Raw genomic sequence first — 19,745 nt, forward strand, 5'->3', positions numbered from 1 at the left:
AATACTACACACAAATAAAATATCCATTGTGCACACCTTCTTTAAGATGAAAGCAAGCAAGGTTGAATTTAAAATGTCATTATTACACTAAAAAAGTGTTAGTGCCCATATACAAACCTTAAGACACTTAAAACATTTTTTTTCATTGTGCGTCATATATATATATTCCCTTTTCCTTTCTTTATTACTAAGGGAATGAAGACATTTTCATGAAAACAAGAGCTTAGATTCTTAGAAGTTTGTCAATTCCTGCTTATATTTTCCTGTTCTGAAGGGATTGGAGCCTTCTGTACATGGTACTGTAATTGCTTCCAACCCAACGAGCTGTGATGAATAAGAAGCAGGAACTTTTAAACAAAGACTCTGTTTTCATGCAAATATTCTCAGTAATAAAGCATAGAGTAAAATAAATACATGAAGTTATGTTTTGCAGAACTGCTACTTAAAGCAAAGCAGCTTTGTAGAATGAAGCCGAGTCTGAATTTTTCTAACTGCAGGAAGGGAAAGTGAGTTTGAGTATTTTCCCAAGAGATTTCAAATGTCTCAAAAGAAGATTGTTAAAAACAAAGATGGAATATATTCCAGTACTATTCTCATCAGCATCAACATCACTCTATGTGACAGGATCCTAACCAGAACTATGGCACCATTCTCTCATGTCTTTATAAACTCAGAAACATACAACCTCTTTCCCCCAAAGATTTAGCAATCTAGTATGTTCTTATAAGTCATCTCTGAGTCATTGCCTTGGTCTATCTCCCCCTAATTTTCCAAAGTAAGAAGTAACTGATCAAAACCTACTGAAAAAATAGAGAAGAATATTGACATTGGAAACAATAGACAATGTGTAGAAAACATTTATATTGAACAGCAGTTAATAGTTTAGGCTTTGCTTCATGATAGCTCACTCAGTAGATAAATCATTGGCAACATTCATTTGCTTGCAGTTTTCATACATTAGTACCACTAAGTATCCAACTCTCTAGTTTCTGATCTTCTAAGCAGCAAATACCTCAGAGTTATCTTTAAGAACAGCTTTCCAGAATGGTCCTTTGCCAGTAATATTAGTGGGTGGAACAGTATTTTCCCCTCAGGGAAGCTGTGTCACAGCAGAGTCCTACCTCCCCAAATGCAGGTGACTGATTATTGAACCACTTAGGCGATTTTGTCATGTACATGAGACCAAAGGAAGAGAGCACAGACAAGTCCATGCAGTGTGTGAACACTGACTTCTGCATTCACAAGCATTAGGGCTGGCAGTGCTCATCGTTACTGCCATCACGGTGCTGCAAAAGACTCAACAAGAGACTTCCACTGAAATTTTCTCCAGAAGAGAGGAAAAGTGCTACCAGGTACATAGTTTAAAGCAAGCCATTTGGAGTTGCAGTTTATTTCTCAGCACATCTTCTCTCAGTTTAGGAAGATGATTTTCTGTCTGCACAGAAAAGGACTTTCCATCATAACTCATGGACATGGCAAGTCAGAAGTGTCAAAATAATTTTTTTTTAGTATGTCAGTGAACAAAAAAACTCAAGAGGCAGAAAATTCTTATCCTCAAAGGCTACCCTTAGCCACCCAGTAACTCCATATCAAGCACTGGGTTGAAATACGGTGCATATTTTCTAAACACTCCTCTTCGTTGGAAGTAAGATGATAGGTTTCAGTCAAAAACCTTCTCTGTTTTTTTTCAGCAACTTTTAAAAACTTGAAAATGTCTTCTCAGCTTTTTCCACAGACTCGGTTCTATGTCACTGCAAGACTGTAATTTCATTTAGAAACACTGGTAACTTTAATGAGAGACATCAGGCCCCATTCTTCCTGTCTTCACTTTCTATTGCCAGTGGACTTGTTAGAGCTGATAATTCAAAAAATACAATATTTGTAACTTATTCATGATTTACTTTAAACCTCTTTCACAGCTTGATGCACATGAGGCAATTCAAATCACCAAAACTCTGTTTTGCAGCTAACACTTCATTCCACTGAATGGAAAAGTTCACACATCTGTCGGTGGTGTATTGTTTCGGGTTGGCTGCAGAGCAAACAAGCCAGCAAGGCACAGATTTGCTGTCTCCAAACCAGAGGAGAGAAACTTTCATTTTCTGTCAAAGACAAGTGAGTTCTGCAGCACGCAGAACAGCTTCAGCCCATGGCATCGGAGGACCAACACAGTCCCCCTCCCAAGGGATGCTAGGGGAGTTTCTTCAAGTTCAGCTGAGTAATGGGGTGTCATTAGAACTCTTAACAGGAGGAGGGTCTGTGCAAGCCCTTTTGCAAGGAGATTCCAAGCTGTGTTATTAAATCTGTTAATTCTGATACAAAAAAAAAAACCCAAACCAAACACCAAATCCAAAACCAGAACAGTGAACTTAATCCCATGTAAATTTTTGTATTTAAATATAATCTGATAGTACTAATTTCAGAGTTTCAGAGGATCTCAAATGGAGATTAAAAACTGCATTCTAGATTCACCATATAAATTCTGCTGAAATTACTATACACATATATATGTAATTTAAATATGTTTATATATATACATAATGAGTATAGGTTATGCAAATACATTCTACAATGTATATTTATATAAAAATGAAATCATGTACCATGCAACTGACCTTCTTTAGATCACAAATTCTTTATGGGAAGCATCATTTATGTGTCCTGTGCTGATCCATTGCCTGGCAGGGTGGAGTACCAGGATGCTCCTAGGACATCTAGCCAAATGATTAATGGAAGCAGTAATAAAACATCCATACCTTTCATCAACATGAATCAAAAATCTTAACTATAAAACAAAGAAAAAATCCAGCTGAGTTAAATATTACTTGAGTTTCTACTCTCCATCCCCACTTCACACAACAGATGGTTTTCATCCATGTTTGTTTCTCAAGGGCACGTCGTGGTAGCACAAGGGGGAATGGCCTTAAGCTGAAGGAGGGTAGGTTTAGATTAGATATTAGGAAAAACTTTAATATAAGGCTGGTGAGGCACTGGATCAGGTGGCCCAGAGAAGTTGTGGACTCCCTACCCCTGGAGGTGTTCAAGGCTAAGTTGCATGAGGCTCTGAGCAACCTGGTCTAGTGGAAGGTGTTCCTGCCTATGGCAGGGGAGTTGGAACTAGATGATCCTGAAGGTCCCTTCCAAACCAAATCATTCTAGAATTCTATGATTCTCTCTCCTGTCACTAAACAGTTTGAAAACATAATTAATATTTCTGGGTTTTTTTAAAGCATAGTCCAAACTTGATTGAGTTTTAGGAATTTGTCTCTGCTGGGAAGGCATAGGGCTCGTTACATGATCCAAAGTGATACTCCTGGCTATAGAATTATTTTCTGATACACTAAACCACTCCTGCTTATTTCAAGCATTTCGCTCATCCATGCTATAACTGTCTGGATCATAACTCCTGTCTCTGCCACATCTTCCTTTCCCCTCCTTGCTCTGTGTGCATACTTTGGATTCAGGCATAGCACAGTATCAGTGTGATACGGAAGTTACTGAGACCCTCAGCAGGAGGCTGGGTTGAGAACAATTATCTGACAGAATTGTTTAGCAGTGCAGCCCAACCTATGTTATGACCCTTTTTCTAAACGTAGATCTAATGGCACATTAAAGTAATGTTACATCTCATAAAGCCTGCTGGGTAAGGGTTCAGTGAGGTTCCCCTTGCTTCCCTTCTGCACAGCAGTTCCTTTGTTACTGCTTCTCCTCCAGATCCTGTGATGGACGGGAGTCCTACGCTCCTCTAACACTAAAATGGGGCTGCCAAGATAATTTACGGGCCCTGTGGCCAACAAAAAGTCTCAGGCCTCCTTGGGTTATCTCTAAGTCCTACTTTTCTCTGCCCATTGTGCCAGCTTGTCCTCTCAGACTTTACAGATGCCAGGAAAGGTCTTGGCAGCACAGACATCCTTCAGCATGCTGCTTTTAAACAACAGTCCTATCCTGGCCTTGCCTGTGTTTGCGGTGGTGTTTCTAGACAGAAAGCAGAAAAGCAAACATGGGACTGGGGGTAGAGGGGAGATGGGAGGTGGGAAAGGGGAGGAGAGGGGAGAGGAGAGAGGAGAGGACAGGTACATGTGAACTGCGACAGCTAGGGAGATGGAGGCTGGGGTTGAGGTGCTCATGCACAGGGCCAGCCCAATGCATTAGCATGGAGTGTGCGAGGAATGGCTTCTCTTAGCACTCTTAGAACCTTCCCCTTTTACACTAGAAATCTAGGCTTGGTGTAAACAATTTTGCTGGCACCACAGCCCATTTCATCTTTTTCCTGCGGGATCCAAGGTGGTGAAAGTGGAGGGTGCTCGCCACTGCCCAAGCCTGGGCGGAAAAAACACACAGCTGCCTTTGCACCGGGCCCTTCCAGGTCCCGAGTGGCTGGATACCCAGGCACAGGTGGGATTTCTGCAGAAGACACCCGAGCTACAGCACGCGAGCCCAGCAGCCTCCTTCGTGTCAGCGCACTGAAGGCGAAAAGGGCAGGTGGCTGGGCTGCGGTGGATTTTGGGCTCCCCTCCCACCCAATGACCGCCGCAGCGCGGGGTGCGGTGCCGAGCCCCCGCGCGCGGGGCCCAAGGCGCGGCTGCTCCGCGGAGGCGGGCTGTGCGGAGGGTCCCGCAATTGGGCAGGAGATGCGGAGAGCGCTGGAGGGGGGCGCTCGGGGGATCGCGGCCGCTCCGCTCCGCCAGGCGGGGGCCGAGCCGCGGGGGAGGCGGCGGAGGGGCTTCGCTCTCCGTTTCCGAGGGAAAGCCCGGCCCGGCGGCGGCCACGTGTCCCGCAGGGACCCCACCGGGCCCGCTGCGGCCCCGCCGGCCGGTGCGGCGCAAAGTGCGTGGTACCGCCGCTCCTCCTGCGCTCTGCCGGCAGCGCGGGGGAAGAGGCTGCCGAGGGGGATGGCCGGCGGGGGCGCGGAGGCCGTCAGCCCCCCGCCGCGGCCCTGCGCGCGTTTCTTGCTCCAATAAGCAATAATTAGGTCCTCAGCTAATGAAGTGTCAGCTGATCCACTCGCTCCGTCTGCGCGCGGGGAGGCGGGGGGGGGGTACGACTGCGCCCCGAGACATCGCCATGGAAACGCTGCCCTCGCCTCTCTTTCCCCCTGCGCGTCCCCCCTTCCGCGTCCCCGGCGGCCCGGGCAGGGTGCGCGGCCGCGGAGGCGGGAGCATCCCGACATGGGACAGCGCTGCCCGTCACGGCGCCGCGCCGCCGTCGCCACAGAAACTTTTGTCCCGGCGGCCAATCAGGGCGCGGGGGGGGCGCGGAGCGGCGCTGGGCCCGGCCCGGTGCGCCGCCGCCGCCGCCAGCCCGGCGCGGAGCGCAGCGCGGAGCGGAGCGCCTGAGCCCAGCCCAGCCGAGCCGAGCGGCGGCCCCGGCGCATCCCCGGCCGTGCGCGGGCCGGACGCGCTCCCCGGCCGCGGAGGTGCCGCACGGCTGCGGGCGGGGGCGCGGAGTCGGGCACTGGATGGCGGAGGCGCGGGCGGGCGCGGCCGCGGAGAGGCGACGAGAGGAAGCGCCGCGGCGGAGCTTTCCCCCCCCCAGCGGAGGGGTGTCCTGCTTGACGCGGCGGGGGAGACCGGGGAGAGCGCGGAGATCTCCGGCGTGAACTGAAACTGTGGCAAAGGGAGGGGGAAAAAAAATCAGGATTGCTTTTTTTTTTCTTCCTTCTTCCCCCTTTTAAAAAAGGGGGGTTTTGCTCAGCATCCGCACGCAAACTTACTTGAATGCCTTGTAGCCAGTTTAGCCCAGAGACCAAAGGATACCCCGCACCCGAGGAGTCCTACATGTGTGAGCACCATCATTACACTGGCAGAGCAACGAGAGCCGCCTCCTTTCCTGTACCAACATCCTCCTGGGACTGATCTCTCCTTTGGTCCAATATCCGAGCCTATCTTGTATATATCTGGCCTTTTCTTTCTTTCCTTTTTTCTTTTTTTTTTTCTTGTCCCTCCATCGGCTGGGATTGCTAAGTAAATAAATAGAGGAAAATTCCTAAAAGGGCATATTAAAATTCAGTGGGACTCAATATGAGGAAGTGAATGGTCACAGACCATTTTTTAATTAAAAAATATGTACTTTAAACGCGGATCGGATGTATTAGGCTTAGAAAATAGCAGGTAAGAACTTTCTTTCCAGTACCTTCATGCCCGGAGCGGGGATATCTGAAGCAAAGCCGCCCAGCCTTGGAATAAAGGGGGAGCAAAGAGACCAGTGTGCCCTTCAGTGCTTCCTCCATCCTGCGCGGCGAGGCGGCTTTGGGGAGAGGCACAGCCCGCCAGGACAGAGACAGAAAACCCAGAAAGCCTTCGGAGAAGACAGCCGAGGGCTGCCGGGGTGGAGGAGGGTGGGCTTTTTCTCTTCTTTCCCCACCTTTTTTTTTCTCTTTTCTTCACCTGCACTATCCAGGGTGAATCCGGGTGCACTTGATGTGTGGAAAAGAAGAAGGATCCGAGTAAATATTTTCTTTTCTCTTCGCTAAGCCGAGGGATAGGATTTTAATTATTTATCCAACCGAACCCTCTCTGGGTAAGACGCTGCTGGAGCCAGCGGGATAGTCCTGCCTTGCACAATTATTAAAGAGACTGATCACGTACAGTGGAAGGATAAGAGGAACCTCCACCAGACCCGTTTTGCCTCCTGTGAAAAAAAAAATGAAGGAGAACATTGCCACACTATTGAATTGATTGCTGCCCCCCCCATCCCCCTCCTGGTCCCCCCACCCCCCCGAACCACCACCACCACCACAACAAAAAAAAAAAAAAAAAATCCGCTGGGATCTGCCTGCACCGGGACCTCCTTCGCTCCGGCTCGGAGGTGGATGCATTTTTCATGAGCGCTGGGTGAACAGGTGCAAAGTGCGGCGGGGCGGCCCGGCCCCGCACCCCGGCCCGTTTCGTGTGCGTGTCCGTGTGTCTGTCCGTGTGTGTGTGTGTGCGTGTGTGTGCGCCCCGGCGTGTGCATGTGTGCGTGTGTGTACTAGGAGATTATGGAGAGCAGCGACCGGGACATGTACCGCCAGTTTCAGGACTGGTGTCTCAGGACTTACGGGGACTCTGGAAAAACCAAGACGGTGACCCGTAAAAAATACGAGCGGATCGTCCAGCTCCTGAACGGCTCCGAGTCGAGCTCCACGGATAATGCCAAATTCAAATTCTGGGTCAAATCTAAAGGCTTCCAGCTCGGCAACTCGGACGAGGTCAGTGGTGGTGCTGGAGGAGGGAAGCAAGTGCTGTACGTGCCAGTCAAAACCACGGTTAGTAGAGAATTGTCTTCCTTGTTCTATGTCGGCCGCTGCAGCCCGCTCCGGGAGCGAGAGGCGCAGGGGGAGCCGCAGCCACAGTTGGCTCCTTCCTCCCTCTTCCCCCAAGTCATCATCACCATGTTGCGTTTGCCTGTCACATTATACACCGCCGAGGTCTTTGTGGGTCCTTTCATTTAAAGCGATCGCGCGCACAACGCACCCCGCCGGGTCGGTGTCGTTCCTCCCCTCGTCCTCCTCATCCTCCTTGTTTCCCCTGTTCCCCTGGGCCGCCGCGGCGCGGTTTGGGTGGGCTATTGTCCCGCCGCCGCCGCCGCTCCGGCCATTGTGCCGGGCCCCGCCGCCCCGGGTAGCGGCCCCCGTCGCCGGCGGGGCTGATGGATGGCGCACGGGGGTACCCTGCCTGGCACAAAGCCAGGCGCGGCGCCGGGCGGTGGTTCCCCGAGATATCGGTTGGGGGTTATAATTTATTTATTTAATTTTTTTAATTTATTTTTTATTTTTTTTCATTGTTAGCCCGCAGCCCTGGAGCCGCCGCCGAGCGGCCACGAATGTGCCCGGCTTGGCTGTGAAGGGCCGGCTGCGCTCGTAAGGGGCGGCGGGGGAGAGAGAGGATGCTCAACAAAGGGAGAACAGGGTTCCGCATGACCGAGGGAAGGGTGTATTTTGTGACTCTTTTTGGGGTCGCGGGAGCCCCTCAGCACTCCGTTCAATGCGCTAGGGTAGCGTGGCATCCCCGGCAGGCGCTGGCGCTGCGGACTCGGTGCAGGTCTGACAGCGGGAGAGCTATTATGCTTGGTGGTGGCAGGAGCGACAGATTTTCCTATTTAAGAAGATGGGGACTGTTGGTTGCAAGTAGGTTTTGCCTATTGAACTCTCTTAATGTATCATTATTCTTACTTCTTATGTGCTGGGTCACGCAAACTAAGCTTCTTTTGTCTGTGCGTGGGGCGGGTGTGGAGGGGGAGCCGAGAAAGGAAACCCAGCAATTAAAAATATTCCTGCCTGGGCATTCGGCTTGGATGAGCAATATTCTCTTTTTTTTTTTTTCTTTCTTTTTCTGGAGTGGCAGCTTACCCGGACCTAACGGGAATGTTGCTAAGTGGCGCAGCAAAGGGGGCTTCTTGGAAAGTATTCTGGGTTGGGTTGTGACGTAGGCTGCTGGGGAAATCTGCCTCTCTTTGCCTTGCTGAAGTCATAAACCTGGGCATTCCCAGAGGCTGGCTTCTATTTGCCCCCTTGTCATCAACGCTGTCGTGGCTGTGAGGAGGCAGAGATGGGAAATTAATTTTAAGGAGTTTACAAATCTGAAGACTGAAAATGAAAAAGAAGCTCTAGACAGAGTTTGTTCCTTCTCTATGGTTTTTATTCACTGAACTATTCCAGGTCTGCCTATAGATTCAGGTTATTTGGCAGATCTCTGTTCTAGTGTTAGATGACTGCTAATTTCTGAGGCCAGAGGGTAATGTACATACAATTTATAACAAAAATGTTGTCTAAAGCAAAAGTCTCCAATTAGGTCGGTATTTTTAAATATCTCTTCTGCTCACTGAAATAATTATTTTGGTGAGCCAGTGAGCAAGACTATTTATTTCCAAGACTATCCTTTTCACTGCAAGTTCAAAACTGTAAGCAAATTCAGTATTTTTTCAAATTACATTGACTTTGCTACTAAAAAAAAAGAGTCTAACCTTTATTTTACAAGATGGAATTTAAAAATTAAGTGCTGTTTTGGGCATCTGAAACACAAGACTCAGTGATGATCAGCTTGTCTATTTTCTCTCACCTTTGCTAGGCCATGAAAGCCTGGAGTCCCACCTTGTCTCCTGTTTTCTATTTTAAGAACACAGAATCAATTTTTATTTTATTTTTTCCCCACTAGGGATTTCAGTCAGAGGTCGAGCATCTTGCTGGTCTCACCTTTGTGCATTTCGGGAGTCAAACCCTCGGCTGTGAATATCTCTGTATGTCCCTATATATGTATTTATATTAATATAGAAGTAACTCTTTTTTGATAGCTTAAGCAACCAAGCAGGCATTCTAATAAAATAAGGATGTCTGCTAATGAAATCAAGAAAGGAAAGTTAGCATGACCTATCTGTAAGCAGTTCCTGAATATCTGTATATTACTTGAATAATGACATATAAACCTTTACAGAAGAGATCTTGCATGTAGGTACGATTTCTTCCTGCTGGCAAATGTAAATCTGTTGTCCAACACAAATGAGAAAAGGTGTTGCTTGGCACTGCCATAAAACATTCAGCTCTGAGAAACAAATGCCACCCTCTCCTAAACCCGTGGCTCTGGTGTCACTATCCCATCACAAAAGGAAGAGGAGTATTTAAGCAGACTCCCAGAGTGGCAATGGTTTGTATGGGCTATTTCCAGAGCTGGGGCAGCACCTGCAGGGCACTGAAAACTCAGAAAGAACCTCTGTGACAAAACAGGGATGCAGCCCTTGGCCCAAAGGAAGCCAGTGGCAAAGCTCCTATTGACTCAAGAGGCCTAGAATTTCACTCAGCTGGGAATGATAAGTTACTGGGGGAAAAAATTGGATTTTCATCAGACAGTAATTGTTGGTAAGCCTTAAAAGCCCATTCTCTCATTTCTTTAATTCTTACTAATTATTTAAGAGTTTATTAATTTATGACCATTTAGAAACATCCCCACTGTTTTTTGTTTTTCCCTCATCTCTCATTATTATCCTGTACATTTGAGCCTGTCCAGTCCGCAGAGAGAGCCCCAAATGGTAACAAAGCCCCAAACTGTGAATCTCTCCCTCATTCTCTCCCTCTTCTTGTCCATCACTTGATCTCACCATAGGTAAAAGCAATTTCAATTTAAAATTAATCACTGTTGGCAGCATGAGCACTCCCTGTGCAGTAACAGGATGGATGAAATTACAAGTTGGACTCTACAGTCACAAGCTGGTCAAAAATAAGCAAATATTCAAATACTTCGTTAGGAATTATTCTCTCCTTGAAGCTTTAAGATTTGCTGCTCAGCTTTGCTGTCAGCCAGAGAGATTTGCTCCTGATGGTGCTGTAATCCACTGCTGCTGGTAATTAGACATCATTACTGCTGCGTTAAAGGGAAAGAGAGAAGGAGAGAGGACAGGCTGGGGCTAATTAACTACTTGATTCTAATGAAAGAAAGAGAGCCTGATAGCAACTGGGAGGTTGCACCGGAACAGGCTAGATGTACAACACAGACTTAATTGAAGCAGGGGTGTCTTGCAGTCTCACAGTAGCTGAGGCTCGGTCTACTTTCATATTCTGTGGGCAGTAGCGCACAAGGTATTATTCTATTTTTCCCTTGCCTGGTTGATAAGTAGCTCAAAATCACAGGCCTGTCTTCAGTATCAAGTTTAAGCATGCCAGCAAGGAGACTGCATAGATGATTATGTGCTGGCTTAATCTGTTTTACGGGTATGGTCTCCTCAAGAGCAACAGGAACAAATCAATTTCTGAATGTTCACATCCCTCTGTGGCCTAGGAGATGCACCTTTGGTCACCAGGCAACAACATTCCCTGCAAAACAGCCATTTTAGGTCCTGAGTGGGACAACACACAGGCTATTCCTATAGGCTTAAGGTATTCCTATATGCAACCCAGCAAGTATTTCACTTTGCAACTTTTCAGATTGATCCTGTTACCAGTGTAGGTTTTTTTGCATTAAGCCCAAGATGCAAGCAGTGGAATTATGCCTAGCCTAGACACACTGTATAAACAAAACAGGTTAGGCCAACAAGTATGCCAAATGGTTGATAGTATTGACTTCTAGTGGTTGGTACTCACCAACCATAAGGAGGCATGGAACTAGTATTTCTAGTATGATAATCTTTCTAATGGTATACATGATTTTTATGGTATATTTTTTTAATTTATTTTTTGCATAGTTTTTTAGCTGGAACTGTTTATTGATTGGCAATTTGAAAACAAATTTCTTTTCACCACTCTTCCTTCTCTGGCTTGATGTTGCCTGTAGACATAAATATGGACCCTAAAAATCAGTCATGATTTAAAAAGAAGTTATAAAATAATGGCCTGAGCTGGTATCAGCAGGTTTTAAGCAGAACTTTCCTTTAAAAGAGAATGGCCAAGATGACTGCAGGATACCTCTCAAATATAGAATTTACACAATATTAGCAAACTAATAGAACTTAACCTCAAAGGCCAAGTTCAGATTACTTTTATGTCATTACTAATTTGGAATGACTGCACTGACTTAAATGATATCACAGATCTAATGTATGATTTTTCCGTGCTTTCTTTTATATTTTCCAACTACAAGGAGAGAATGAACTTTCATTCTGACACCAAATTTTGTTCAGTTTAGTTAAATCCTTAGATCCTGCAGGAGGATCTGGTACCTCATGGGTTGCTGCTAGCAGACCAGCAAGGCTCCCTGCAGGTGCAGGGCTGTACTACTGAACCTGATTACAGGATTTAGGGCTTAAAATTACAGGTCAGTCAGCTCAAAGGAACAGGCTGTATCCCAGCCCACCTCTTCTGTTGGACTTGAAGAATAGTGGATAGACATATGAGTTTATGTTCTTTTCGGTTTTATATAAACTACTTTGTTCATGAATAATAGAAAAAACAGATGACCATATAAATAGCTTATATGTCAAAATTTATTGCTTTAGATTATCTTATGTTTTATATTGTTTATTATTTTAGGGCATTTCATAACAATCTGAAAATAAGCATCTTTTTTTTGCATTTCTCCCCATTTTTATAGTCATGAATATTAAAAAAAATGTATAAAAGTCTTTGTCAAATTGGTAACTCTATAATAGCCTTCTGAACTGCCAGCACATAATGGCAGTAAATACTGCAGAAAGGTGATGCTGAGGGTGAGCTGTAATTTATCTCAAAGTACAATTCTGCAGGAGTTTAGTGTCCCATTAAATGCACCTTCCAGGCTCAGGAGCAGTATTCAAACCCTGTCTGGTTTTAACTGCCCACCACATTTTCCTTAACCTCTGCTCAGGTCTGCAGAGCTTTGTCTCCTCCCTTTACCCGCAGCTTCTGCCCTGCTGTTTGCAGACCTCCCGATGGACTCTGTGAGGAGGGATGCTGGTGAATCACACAGGCAGTGCTGGAAAATGGTCATAGCAGATGGAACAAAACTGGTTTAGTTGGCAACTCTTAATGCAGGCATTCACTGAAGTGTTCATGAATAAAGAGAATAACTCTGTCCTGGAATTTAAAAATGTTAAAGTGGCCATATGTAAGATGCCATTTCCACACACATTTGTGAGAGAGGCATTAGGAGAGGAGGAGCTGAGAGTTCTTAATAACAATGTTCAGTTAGAATTTTCAAAGAAACATAAGCCAAAGAGAGCAGATTTTTAAAACCCGAGTATTTTAAGGTAGAATATGTTGACGTTACTTTAGAAACATTAAGTAGGGTGTAGCAGTCCACAAACAAAAACTAGCACTGGTATATCCATCCCATCTTACACATGTAGTGAGAGACAAGATGACAAATTCAGTGCTATCACCTGGGCAAGGGCTCAAAAGCCCAAATCTTTCCAGTAATCAGAAATAAGAAGTCCCAGTTTAATTTTCATGATGCTGTGAACCTTTGCCGAGAAGACTGAGGCAATAGTGAACTTGTTTCTTCACTCTTATCCTCGATCTCTTGTCAGAGAAGCTGCACTGGATTTGGTCATGATGCAGGGACTGCTGCTCAGATGCTCCAACTCTGATTTTCTTTAGATGTACCGAGTGGTTTTTTTGTGGCTACATAGCTATGTGATAAGCGGGAAATAAGCAGGTATTTGCTGGAAGGTTAGGGCTCAAATGGGCTGATAGACATCAGTACAGCATGATGGGACTTCTTCTGATCTTGTTACAGAGAAACTTTCTTCCCCTAACCTCTTGGGTGATCACCACTGCTCTTGTTCAACACCTTAGACTGAAAGGAGACACAATCTGGAGAGACTACACAGAGAGACCCCATATACAGAAGGCTTCTCATGCACAGGCCCCTGGGGAAAAAGGCTAGTGCCAATGCTGGATGAATGTGGAAGTTAATGATTCAAATTTCATTTTACGCTACAGAAATAAATTAAAATTTCCTGACGTTGAACTGTGAGTTTTAGTCTGCTGTTGAAAGGAGGCAACCAGCAGCTGTTACGTTTGGTCTGAAGGAAGCTATTTGGGTGCCGATCTTTCCCTGTTATGCAGGATACACCTGTTGAGAGTTTGCTGGTAAAAGAGGAACAAAACAAGCAGGGCATATACATGAGACAGCGTGGCAGGAAACACGCTCTCCAGGAGGGAGGATCATACCAGATTCTGCAGCCTCCTTTGCACCACAGAGCATCACAGAGATCTTCTGTTTCTTGTTGAGTAGGTTGACTCTGGTCAATACAGCCTTCAAAGTTAGTAGAGCTTTCCAGGATGTAAAAAATGTTTTTGCCTTGTATAAGTAATTTTAAACCTACCGGAAGCCTCTCTGACTAGAAAACTCAGGGGGTATTACCTGGTGCAATGAGAGTTGTTTGCATTGTCCTGCAACAGCACTGAAAGTGATCCTGCAGCTTGCTTAAATTACCTTTTTGTTCTCTTTAAATAGATGAGCTTCAAAACCTTACAGTTCCACAAGCAAGGTATTTTTTAATGGTTTATAAGCATACAATATCCAGGTAGGCATTGCCAATATCCAGGAAAGACATGCTACAAGCTTTGGCATCGAGCATTTTTCCAGATGCAAATGGATTTTCTTAGTTATGATCAACTTTATCACAGACAGTTTTACAGACTTCTAACTGCTTATTCAATAACTCTGCAAGCTGCAAAACCTGAGTTACTGTGTGCATCTGCAGGGATTACAGCTAGTTGATGAAATTGAAATGTGGGGTTTGAACCATTTCGTTGTATATGGGGATACTCTTCAACCTAAGGGGCTACCTGTAGCAAACAGTTTACTTAATAAAACTGATCTATGTTAGAGTTAACCTCAAGTAAAGACTTTTTGTCAGAAACAAATATTCTGTATAGACTTGGAAGGACAATTTTTATCAAATGAACTACTTCAGCCTAGGATGAAACTCATACAATGTTTTATAGTTGAGAGCCTGCAATTAAGCTCCTTTGGGAAACGAGAGGTTTTATATGTAGTATTGAGAGTAAGGTCTGTGTGTCTGATGATTTTGTACATTTTGTTACCCCAGAGTTTTTAATACAAGACATGGATGCTATAACATTTTGACTGTACTACTTAAGAAAATTTAGGCGACAAGATTACTTGCATTTAAATGACTTACGACTCTAACTCACTGTACAATTTTTAAATAAGCATTTCTTATGATTGCTCTCTTTGTTGCATCTGGACTTATACATACCACTACTAATACTGCCAGGTGGATTTTGTAGAAAACTTTTGTTCAAATCAGATCCAGAGCTGAAGTAGCTGCCACTAAATCGTGACCTATCTGTAGGGTAAAGCAGCATCATGCTGGCATATGGAAAATCACACTTAGGAATAGACTCTCGCTACCCCAAACTGATAGAAGATGAGTTACAAGCAAGTAATTATACAAGTAATTAGATACATAAGAGAAGAGCAGCTAAGGTATGGCCAGAGGTTTCAGAAGACAGGAAAGACAAGAAGTATAAACAGGTTTCACTTTATTTTGCAGTGTGTATCTTCATCTTTTTCAGTGTGTGCTCAGGGTAATAAAGAAATACCTATCCTGGGGTTACATTTTTCAGGTGATGAAACTGAAGAATGATCAGAAATAGAGAAATAAAAAAAGGGGTGATATTAAATTACAGTGTGTCTCTGGGACTAATACAAGTTCAACAACACTAAAGAATTTAAGAATGAAGTAACGAAACTTTTATTAAAATATACAATTTGCCACTATACATGGCAATGATACTGGAGTATGGCCAAAAATGTACAAGGTGAAAAAACACAGAGATAAAGTAGTTCATAGAAATGACAGACTAGTGAACCGTATTTCAACACCAGAAAAAAAACCAGTAAGAATCATTAAAAATTAAGTGTCAATATAACTGTACCTGGTTGGTGGAACTAATTTGGATTTTGTGACAGTTAATTATGTTCTTCTAACTTGTTGTGTTCAGGTATCTTTTAAAAATTTTCAGGTGAAACTTTGGTTCTTGCTTCCTTCTGAAATGAAACCAGTCTTACACTGACTTTATTAAAGCAGGGTTGAAACTTTGGCCATGATGACAAATTAAAAATGGTGAAGAGTTGGGAAACCATAGGAAGTGTTTGAGAGCTATACAATGCAGTCCATCGTGTATATATACAGACATATAAGTATATATGTATACATAGGTACACAAAAAACTCAGGAAAATTAAGGCATTTCAACACTGGATGGAAATACAAATTAATTAGGTTAAGCAAGTGAAAGAGGAATTGGGACATAAAATAGAAATATCATAACAAAGGAAAAAAAAAAGAGAAATCATGGCAGGCAGAATTCTATACAGACAATTGCCAGATAATCTGCATTATATGCCATCGTGACATTAGCTTTTTGAAAGGAAAGGAAGAATTCAAGCTTTTTGATCACATTTAAAATCAATGGAATTAATATAACATCTTGAGGGAAATATTTAGGAATAGTTTCAAAGAAATCAATAAGTGTATCTAAAACATGCACAGCAGGTATAATAAAAATTGGCATTAGGAAAAGTATAGAGAATAACATTGAAAACTTATTCTTCTTGTTAACTGAATGGTGTGTCCTTGCTTTGAATAACATGCTTAGTGTATTTATCTCATCTCTAAAAGGTCATGACAGATGAAAGGTCCATGGAAGGTAACTAAGCTAATTAAAGAAAAGGGATACTTATAAGAGAAATAGTTTTAAATGATTCTATCACTCAGAAAGATAAACATTACGAGAAAATGCACAGCAGAAAACAGACATGTAAAGACGTAGAAAGAAGCTGAGTGAAATAGTGTGGTGTAAATACTGGTGAACAGCAGAGAGAGAGAATTCAGTCACCCTTTTTAATTCTATTCCTTCTCCTAAGACTCTTTTGACAACCATCTCAGAAGGTAAATTCCAAGCTAGGCCATTGTTTTATAACCAATATTGTTGGGAACATAAAGTCTGCATTAGTGCCCCTAGAGAAACCCTAATTGATTAATCCAAAATTTTTTCCAAGGATTTTACAGGAGAATGATAGCTCTGTGGCTCTCATAAGGATGTAGTATGCTCTTTATGTCAGTTCAGCTTTGCTGTCTGGAGCAGAAGGGAGGACAAGGTCATGTTGCTGCCCTGCCTGCTCTGTGTCACTGGGAACACAGGCATTGTTGTTATGGCACGGACCTGCTGCCTGGCTCTCACCTGGTGTCTTGCAGCACCTCCCCAGGTGTTTTTCCACAGAGCATCTATCAGGGCTAGTCACGCTCCAGCCCATACAGTCGACACAAGGGGAGGCTTGTGTGATGTGGTGAAATCCCAGCATCTTCCCACCCCCTTCCTCTTTGTACTGAATTTTACCATTGCTCGTGGTCTCAGCCTTCATACTCTTGTTTCATGAATAGATTATTAAGTTTTAGGTATGTGTTCTTAGGTTGACTGAAGCTAGCAGAGGAAAATAAATCAGTCATTATTGCATAATGTACTGTATTTTGTTTAGGAATTTGTTTATTTACTAATTATTGAGCTCTCACACATTTTTTGCAGACTTCCTTGCAAACTGGTACTAGATGGTTTGTTGGTCAGTTTGACTGTAGCAGTTTCTGTGGCTTGTTGCTGTGGTGATATTACTAGTCTGGAGGAAGGAGAGAGACCATCAAGACCCTATGTGGACCAGTGCATGAGATTATTGTGATTTACACAAAACATTTGCAATGTTGGAAACCTCTAGTTTCCAATTTGCTGCACTTGTGATGAGAAGGAATGTGCTATTTTCACCTCTGTATTTTTGTCTACCTGTGCTAGCTTTCTGTGTGTGTGTATTTGTTGCAACTACTACCAAACTCTTATCATGGTGGGAAGAAAAGAAAAAAGAGCAGAATTATTAGAGAATTAATGAAAAATATGAGAGGAAATTAGCTCATTCAAATGATGACAATTTCTAGAAGACTTTCCTTTTTCACCAGTGTGACCAGGAAGTATGGCAGATATATAATTAGATGACTTGCCCCATTGCATTTCTCAAGGAACTGCAATGGAAAGGAAAAAAGAATGTAACTCACTTGTTCCTCCCTTAATCTAGACATAGTCATAATTTTTTTTTATGACATCTTTTGATAACCTTTATCTTTTTATATTCTGAGAGTTCAGCAAAGCCCCCTGGCTATGGTTGCTGTAATACTGAAGTATTTCATTTGTAGTGAGCAAACAGTCAGGCTCCTTTTAATGAGTGCTATATTCAAATGCCAGGCATCCTTCTAAAACCTATGGTTCAGACAGACCTCATACATTTATCCTTTTTTGTCTCAATTTGGGCTTATCTAACAAGGAGATGGGATAGTAAGTTCTGTATAGACGCAGCAGCAAAAACCAGAATTTCTCAAAAAGACATTTATTGTAAACTTATTGCACTTTGACCCTATGTTTTTTAGAAAACTTACACAAATCCTCTGCCATGTGTTACTAATCCACAAGGCCTCATTATCGTTGTTTTGGTGTAACTGAGTTGAATCGGGCACATGAGGAGCTTTCAAAGAGTTAAATTTGCACCAAAGCAAATAATAAAGCAAAATAAATAAAGCTAGGTCTAGAACTGAATAAAGCTGGTTAAAATAAGACTACTTTCTTCCTCTTTAATTGCTCCTCTATATAGCAAATTTCAGTATTATTCTCTTCAGCACAATTTTGGCAAGATACATCAGACTTAGAGGAAATTGTGGAACTGAAAATATTGTTTTACCTGTATTCCTAATTGAACCTTACATTTTCAACTTGAACCAAAAGGACTGCTTTCAAAAGCTGAGTAGGAAAAAGCATTTCTAGATAGGAGAAAGCGAGTCAAGTTTTATTAATAAGTAGAACATTTCAATTAATAGAATTCTACTGAACTATGTATTTTTCTGCTACTTATCATTGAACTCTAATGAATTTATAGGTAATTACCAAATTTTTTTTAGAGAAATTTAATTCTTCATAAATGTAAAGTCAGGAAAAATTTCACATATATACACTTCAAAAAATGTAACATATTTCATCATCATGCTTGCTGTAATTTGAAAGCAAACAAGTAAACTAAGTACAATAGAGATAGTTAAGTGAAAGTGTTTCAAAGTAAATTAGTACTTTGCTTAATAGAGCCAAAGAGTGAACCAACAAACCTATTAAAAAAGCTGAAAAACTGGAGCTAGAGGAAGCTGGAAGGAATTTAGCTGGTGAAATTTGTGAGGCTTTGAAGGACCAGTCCTGTCATCCTAAATTGTGCTGGGTAAAATCCCCTCCTGGAATAGGACCATCAGAAAGTGTGTGAATAAATTTTTTTTTTAATTTTTGGCACAAAGATTATTGTGAAGACATAATGCAGCACCTGACTGATGCATAGGCTTTGCAATGGACAGTGCCTGAGGGAGGAGTCCACCACCCTGGGCACTCAATGCCCCAGTCAGTTGGTATGGGTTGACTGGGTGGCAGTGACTGAACTCTCAATAGGATACATTTAGATAAAGTGTTTCTGTTTGTAAGAATAATTTACCTGTAACTGCTATCTGGTTTTGCCACAGTATATTCCAATGTGCTAGACCAGCGCTTAGCAAATGCATAGGCAAGTTTATAAAAGGTATAAAAATATCTAAAAAGGTTTAATAACAGCAAGGTCAAATTCAGCTGTAAAATAATACTAGGAGCACCCTGCTCCCACCTCTTTGGTTATTATCTTCTGCAGTGTCGGAGTTACACTCAACACTGTATAGACAGCTCTCTCTTGTTGAAATCCCCATATTCTGATTGTTTAAGGAGGAAAAAACCAACCTGGAGAACGAGCTTATCTCAGTCCTTCAAACTCTCCTTATATTTAAGTCAACTAAAGGAGCATCTCTCATCCTGTCCCCTTCCCATCTAAACATACCCAACATATACACTCACCCTCAATTACACCATTGACATTGTTTGTTTACTTGCTTTTTAGTAATCTCTCTTTTCTATGGATATCACATTAGGACATCTGCTGTGGGGAGAATTCAGATCTCTTTCCCTTTTCCCTGTCTCTTTGAACTATATTTGCATTAGAGCAATCCTGCTTCTAATGTGAGCAGAAGAAAAGTGAGATGAGAGAACAAATGGAGTGAAGTGTTAAAGCCAATCAACTATAAACAAACTTTGGCTTAATAGCTTCCTGTGAGCTCATCCAAAAGCAGGAAAGTCAGCTTCAGGAGAGGTGGAGGCTGAGGAAAGTAAAATAAGCCTGGAGAACACTTATTACACATTTCATGGTAATAATAATAAAGCTAATGAAGTAAACCAGGCAAAAGAAGGCTGATGCTTCCTGTTAATTTGGTAATAAACTACTTTTGATCTTC

At 43.1% G+C, this 19,745-nt stretch overlaps 1 protein-coding gene across 3 annotated transcripts in view; it reads left to right on the forward strand.

Annotated features, from left to right (window-relative positions):
- Positions 1 to 6,793: 6,793 nt before the first annotated feature.
- NOL4 (nucleolar protein 4) overlaps positions 6,794 to 19,745 on the forward strand; it is a 188,655-nt gene continuing 175,703 nt past the window's right edge. For 2 of the 3 annotated variants that reach the window (XM_027674424.1, XM_027674443.1), the window contains exon 1: positions 6,794 to 7,246. In XM_027674424.1, the coding sequence (XP_027530225.1) occupies positions 6,980 to 7,246 (267 nt within the window). In that variant the 5' untranslated portion in view covers positions 6,794 to 6,979. The remainder of the gene's footprint in view (positions 7,247 to 19,745) is intronic. The other variant, XM_027674408.1, reaches the window with a different exon arrangement.

This window comes from Neopelma chrysocephalum, unplaced genomic scaffold, assembly GCF_003984885.1.
Source record: "Neopelma chrysocephalum unplaced genomic scaffold, ASM398488v2 Primary Assembly neopelma1_22, whole genome shotgun sequence".
NCBI lineage: Eukaryota > Metazoa > Chordata > Aves > Passeriformes > Pipridae > Neopelma > Neopelma chrysocephalum.